The sequence below is a fragment of the Pipistrellus kuhlii genome, unplaced genomic scaffold (assembly GCF_014108245.1).
Source record: "Pipistrellus kuhlii isolate mPipKuh1 unplaced genomic scaffold, mPipKuh1.p scaffold_m20_p_11, whole genome shotgun sequence".
In the NCBI taxonomy this organism is placed as follows: Eukaryota; Metazoa; Chordata; class Mammalia; order Chiroptera; family Vespertilionidae; genus Pipistrellus; species Pipistrellus kuhlii.
This window is the reverse complement of record NW_023425416.1, coordinates 11,293,090-11,300,187: the sequence shown is the minus strand read 5'-3', so window position 1 is coordinate 11,300,187 and position 7,098 is coordinate 11,293,090. Positions and strand designations below refer to the sequence as shown.

The 7,098-nt window shown below is 43.3% G+C and overlaps 1 protein-coding gene across 1 annotated transcript in view; it reads right to left on the bottom strand.

Annotated features, from left to right (window-relative positions):
* Positions 1 to 131: 131 nt before the first annotated feature.
* ACOX2 (acyl-CoA oxidase 2) overlaps positions 132 to 7,098 on the bottom strand; it is a 42,430-nt gene continuing 35,463 nt past the window's right edge. The window contains exons 14-15 of the mRNA XM_045578999.1: positions 4,001 to 4,133; positions 132 to 482 (exon numbers count right to left, since the gene is read on the bottom strand). Coding sequence (XP_045434955.1) covers positions 420 to 482; positions 4,001 to 4,133 — 196 coding nt within the window. The 3' untranslated portion in view covers positions 132 to 419. The remainder of the gene's footprint in view (positions 483 to 4,000; positions 4,134 to 7,098) is intronic.

Here is a 7,098-nt window from a genome sequence, read left to right as displayed (position 1 = left end):
GTGTGTCCTTTTGAAGTTTAAACCCTCAGATAAATATGAGCTGTAGGCACAAATGATAACTAACGAGTCTATTGGATTTTGCTAGATCAAAAACAGAACCCTGGAACTTAACAAAATAGATGCTACAATTGTATAGTACTATTGTGTTTTATTGTAGGAAATGCCAACCATGTTGATAAGAGAATTGTTTAAACAGCATTGTACCCATTGACCAACATCCACAACTGTTCTCTTTCCTTTTTTCCCTCTCATGGATTTTGAAGTAAATCACAGATGTTTCATTCACTTTAGAAGGTCTCTCTGGAAGATAATGACTCTCTTTAAAAAATACATACACATATGCTCTTTAAAATTCTAATGCCATATCTGCCATACTACCATTATCACATAGTGGTGCTTCTTGAATGCTGTTGATTATTTCATAGCTTGGATCTCCAACTTTGTAAGAGTGGTCTTAGATATTTCTGGTAGGCAGGGTTCCCCTGTTATAGAAAGAAGTGCATTAGTCATACAGAATATTTCTGCTAGGATTAATAACTTTTCAAATTAATTTTTTTGTTTCAAAATCAACATTATGTAAGATTAATTTTAAAAATTATTTTAAAAATTCATTTTGTGTGAACATATGGAGAAACATTTTTTTCCCAAAGGGCATCCTTCATTTTCTCCAGCAGATTTTATTTATTTATTTATTTGTTTATTTGTTTATTTTATTTTATTTTTTTGATTAAGCATGCTAGAATTTATTACAGATTCGAATCTGGACTCAAACCATGGCTGACGCAGCAGCCGGTAAACACCCAGGTAAGAGCCCTGATGGAGGGGCAGTCCCTCCAGAGCGCTCACACAAAAACACAGACAAACACACACCTACCGCGGCCAGTCAGGCTCTTCGGAATGGGGGTCCCTCATGGTCCTGGCTGGGGATTCCAGTCATGATCCCCAAGGACCACCAGGGAGCCGAGTCCGATGCAATAAACAAAAGAGCCATCTCCATGCTAGCATGGGCCCTGTCCCACTCACGCCGGCAGCATGGCGGAAGAGCTCTCCAGCAGATTTTAAATTGTGGGTGCAGGTGGCCAATTAAAAGACACAGTTATCATTTGCTGCTAGAATTTAACACAAAAGTCTCAGCTCTCTGAGGCTCTTTGAGATGGGACATTAACCGTAAAAGAATCAGAAGGTGGAATCAGGTAAGCAATGTAATACGTCACAATGGCCTCTCCCTACTATTTTCTGATGTTTTGATTTGTTCCTTCACAGCTCTCTTCTCATCCCTGTAACATCTACTTGTGTCTTTTTTGCCTGTCCAGGTTAAGCTGTAAGTCCCTTGAATGACTCTTAATCTTCGATGTGTCCTTAGTACCTAGAATAGTTTCTGGCATATAGTGTATGTTCAGCTGAATGATTGGATTAATCAGTAGGTGTGTTTAAGGCATCTAGCAACTACTTGGGCAGACTTTTACAATAGAATTGGGGGAAATAGGATTCTTGTTGTGAAATTATTCCCCAGTGTTTCCTCCGCTGCTTGCATCTGTAGGGAATCACTGATATGAGTTCATGTGGGGAGGGGCAGCAGCCTTTTGCTGCTCACTTTGGAAAGGCTGGCTTGAAATGACCAGATCAGGGGGGAAAAAAGCCAAAAAATTAGACATCCCGGCTCAAATAAGCCTCGGAGAGCAGATCACAGTCTCCGCATGAAGCTCAACACCCACCTGCCCAGACAGAAGAGAGACTAGCTGAGGCCTCTAAGACACTTAGCACCTTTCTATTAGTAGAAAATGTCAGTGAAATATGTTCTCATTTGTCTGCAAGGTTTGTTTTTACATAGCTGTTGTTTTAGTTCATTTGAAATTCCCGGAGTGAACCCTTTTCCACAGTGCCAATGAAAACCGCCTCTTCTCGCAGTTTCAAAATTATCTACAGCAGATTAAAAAATTACACCTTAGAAGTGCCGTTTTGCTGCTCTCTAGAGGAGCCAGAAATGTAAGATGATATGGCTGTATATTAGCAGTCAACCGGTATCATTTTAACTAATTGGAAGCTGTTCTCCAACATCATTTATAATCTCAGTTCCTAAACTGCTTGCTGCACCTGTCACCTTTTTAGCAGCGTAAGTGAAGCCAGGATGGCAACAGTGTGCAGCACTGTGGGTGCAGCAGGCTCCTTCGTCTCCCTGTGGGTCATAAAACCACGTTAATTATTCCGTAAATGCAGTGTCTGCTGTGTGATAGGTCCTGGAGTTAGGAAGGTGAAGACTCCATCCTTGTTCACAGTGAACTGGCAGGTGACAGAAAAGGGAAAGGAATGGGATGAAGTGCATCAACTTTTTTTAAGGACATCGTTTTTTAAATATATTTTTATTTCAGAGAGGGGGAGAGAGAATCATCAATGATTCTGCACCTCTTGCCCTTACTGGGGATCAGGCCTACAACCTGGACACAAGCCCTGACTGGGAATCGAACCTTGACCTCGTTCATAAATTGTCGCTCAACCACGGAGCTACGCCAGCCGGGCTTATCAAGTCTGTTGATGCTGTGGGTTGGTCATGCCCCTCATTTAGATAAGCCTGTCCTCATGTAATATCCAGATTAGATTCTTTTAGAAATAATAAGAAAGCCCCCTCTGTGCTTTAGTGACGTGGAGTCAGGAGAACTGGCATGTTTCCTTGTTGCTAGTAAAACAGGTTTGAGGAGGTGACATCATCATCTGACAGGTGTCACAGCGGGGCAGGCTTTCCCCGAGCACAGAGGGCATGCACGTATGCTGAGGCCGCAGGAGCTGTTCTGGAGTGGGAGGACTGCTGCAGGTTTACGCCGGGATTTAAGTATCAGTAAGTAGACCTAAGCATTAGAAGTAAAACACTAGCATAGTTAACTATCCTAAGCAGTGACTGTATCACACCTTCGGTAGCAGGTTGTTTGTATTGATATTTCCTCGTTGGGTTAAAAGGATGCCTTCCTAGAGTCAAAGAAGGACCAAAATGGATCGGCCTTCTCACTGACAACCATTTGGGGGGTAACGGTTGTGTTATAACTTGAGGCAATCACATTAAATCAAGCTATGAGGAATGATAGGATGCATACTGTTAAGGGCAAGTCTGACACTCTGATAAGTGTGAATGGAAGCCTGAGAGTTGCCAGTCTGATGAGGTGTTAAGAGACCTTTTCTGAAATTTGACCTAAGAGGTAAAGGAGTAGGCTTCACCATCTGAAAATCATGTTCACATGATAGAACTTAAAACAATCTGTTGTGCATGTAGAGACTGTCTTTGCTTTTATAAAATCTGTATCAAATCTGCTATTAAATGTTGGTCCCCCAGATTCTAAGTACAGGGTTTATTTCTTTACTCCAGTTAATGGTGCTCATTGGACTGTGTAACTCTTCCCAGTTCCCAGTGAGGCTCCTGACTTAGGGCGCTAGTGTTCTCTCCTAGGACTGACTGCTGGGAATCCTCCTCGGAACCCTTGCATTTGACATTTGTAGGGCTTCCTCGCTGCTGATGGCAGTGCCTGCAGCAGTTTTCTGTGTTTCTGGGATTGTGTTCCTTAAAGTGAGGAGGAGGGAGGTAAGACTGGCAGGCAGTCTTACCTCCAACCCCGCCCATCCGAGCTCCCTATCACCTCTAAGAGGACCCGCTTTTATCAACACGGAACTGAGAGGTGAGAGGCTGAAAACAAGGTGGGTGTGACTTATTTTTGTTACTTAAAAGCCAGCGTGTATGCCCTAGGGTGTGTCATGCTGTGATTGAGAGCTTGGGTCCTCCTAATTTCCTTATCAAATTCTGAGCGGTGCTTTTTGCTGATTACAGTCCAGACTCAGAGTTCCTGCCAGGCCACAGCTCCTGGTTTCTTTTGTGTAGTCTCAAAATATTTTAAACAGACATGCTATGGCAAGTGATTTCTAACCTAATGGGAATCAGCTTAAATGGGAAAACATTGGAGGTGCATTCACTGCTTGTTCTCTGCTCTCCTCCATAATTTGTGTTCTGCTTAACTACCTGAGTGTTGGTCGGTGACTTCTGAGCCCAGTAGAACAGGCGTTCATAGACATTTCCATCGTAACAGCCAAGTGCTGAATTCAAACACTGATCCGTGAAGTCGAAAGCATCTGTTAACGAGATGGCATCCTTCCTGAGGAAAAAAAAACAGGCGTTTGTGAGTATTTCAGACTGCTGGTGAATCTGATTACTCTGGCATGGTGAGCAACAATACCTAATTAGAGGTTGCATTATTATTCACCTTCGAACAAGTCAGCTTTAATTTTTTCCCGAAGTTTTATATTTGATCAATTATATATGCATGGCATAAAGAATCAGTTCTTTGAGGATATTGAAAATGAGCATAGCCTGCTCTCTCACCTCCATTTCCTACCCCAACCCCCATTCCCACCCAGAGCAATCTATTTCAGTCTTTTAAGTGATATTTTTGGTTTTAACCTGGATGTCTCTAAGTTACTTGTTTATATCTCTGTTTCTTGCTGCTTTACTTGTAGACATTATCTGTTGACTCCATTACGACAGATGAGGGTTTACTTTTAGGACCCTTCTGACCCCTACCCATCATCCCCCACCCCAGCCTATGCTTCCTCCTCTTCACCTTCCTGCCTCCCAATATAGCTACGATTCTGGCCAGACTAATACTCAGTGTTTGAAGTAGTCCTATATATGATTATGACTGTGTAGATCCTGTTCACAGCCGAGCCAGGTCCCCACCGCAGCTCCCTGTTGCCTTCACCTACCTCCAGGCTCACTGTCCCCTCTCCCACTCTGCTGTCGTCTATTCTTAGTGATGTCACTGTCTGTGCAGGTGTTCCTCTAAAGCTCAGCTCCTCGGTTCTTCGAATCTCCTGCTCCACTGACCTCGTTCTACAGCCTTCCCCTGTCGTCTTTCTGCGATCAGACTCCCGGACTCCTCATTAGCATCTGCACCTTCTCCGTCATCTCAGCCCTGTTTCCTTCTGCCCGTCTTTCTAGCTTACTCCCTTTCGTATTCTGACTTCCAGCTTTCATTTTCCCTTTCAAGCAACAAACTTTTATTTTAATCCTATTGAATGAAATAGTTTTAAAAAACATTCACACACTTTCCTACCATTGTAGCATTGTAGCAAAGGATGTAAAACACAATATGCGATTATTTGTTTAAACTCTTCCCTGACTCTTGTTTCAAAAAGCATCTGAGATGACTGGGATACTGGACCTATTTTAATTCTTTCTGGATGACCCGATGTCATCATCATGAGGTGATTTCATGTAGGGCTGTTTATAATTCTGTGACCCCACTGGCACCTACCAGTAGGTCCCTCATCCCCCTTGTGGTCTCACTTTTCTCCTTATCCCACTGAAATTTCGTGGCTTGTCAATGTTACCTCCTCAAAAATATATTCAACAATTCTTCTTGCCTTGCCATCCCTGGCAAAATCCCATCCCTGGTTATCTTTAATTTTCTTTTTTTTTTCTTCCATTTTTTTTATTAAGGTATTATATGTGTACATATATAATATAATACCACCCCACTCCCATACATGTCCTCACCCCCCAGAGTTCTGTGTCCATTGGTTATGCTTGTATGCATGTACACAAGTCTTTCGGTTGTTCTCTTATCTCCCCCACCTCCCCCTAACCTTCCCACTGTAATTTGACAGTTTGTTCGATGCTTTACTGTCTCTGTATTTTTTTGTTCAACAGTTTATGATTTTCTTTATTATCCATAAATGAGTGAGATCATGTGGTATTTTTCTTTCATTGACTGGCTTATTTCACTTAGCATGTTGTTCTCCAATTCCATCCAGGTTGCTGCAAATAGTAGGAATTCCCTCTTTTTTATGGCAGCATAGTATTCCACTGTGTAGATGTCCCATAGTTTTCTGATCCACTCATCTGCTGATGGGTACCTAGGCTGTTTACAAATCTTAGCTATGGTGAATTGTGCTGCTATGAACATAGGGGGATATATATATATCCTTTCTTATTGGTGCTTCCAGTTTCTTAGGATATCTTTAATTTTCCACAGACTTTGTGCCACCACCTTTGTAGCTATGGCTGGAAAAACCAATGCTGACTGTAGTCATAGGGTTCATAGGGGTCCTTATGATTGCCCAACCATCCTATTGCATTGCTCTGATTCATTTATTTTTTTATTCCTTTAGGTGATGTTTCACACTTCGTTTTCTGTCCTCAAACCTACATTCTCCACTTCCTCATCTCTTTTACCTAAATCACTTTCTATTCGACAGATACAGTAAAAGTGGTGAGAGCATTTCCACAAGTTCCCACCCGTGCATTTATCCACACAGTGCTCTTCTCTTCATAGTACAGGTCAGCCGCCCAGGCTCCCTCCTGAGGCCTGCCCATCCTTGTCTACTAGGGAACAGTGTTCCAGAAATTCTGCCTTTCCCCTACAGCACCCACACTCCCCTCTTACTGGATCGTTTCCCTCAGCATCCAAACCTGCTGCCAGTTCTCCCAGCTCAACAGTAAGCCTTTGACTCCTCCCGCACCGCCCTCTGCCCCATGTCCTGGCTCCTCTTTATGACATTCCTTAAACTGCTATGCTCTCTCCTGCCTGGCCTTTCCACTCCTCTCTGCTGTTCTTGGGCTAGATCCGTACAGGTTCCCACTCCCACCACCCCACTGACGAATCTCTGGTCAGGGTCACCCGGCATCACCTTTGGAGGGGCCCAGGACTCGGTGTTCGGGCTTCTTCCCTTCATACTCATCCTATGGTATCATCCTTCTCATGCTTTACATACCAGCCATAGGCCAGTGACGTCCACATTTCTCCCTCCTGTCTTACTTGCCTGCTTACTAACGTTGTACTTGATTTCTAACGGGATCTTTAAGCGTTCAAAACCAAATCCTGAGCTTCCTTCTCCTGTCTAACCTGCCCAAACCTGCCCTCCTATAATCTTTCCCATTTATGCTAAATGACAACTCTATCCCAGCCAAAAACCTGAACTCCTCTCTGCTTATGCCACCCCATATCTAACCTGTCAGCAAGTCCTGTTTTATCTTCAAAATATATTCCAACTCTATTCCCACTACCTCCACTGCTGTCACCTGGTCCAGTCCACTGCCATCTCCCACCGGGATTATTGCAG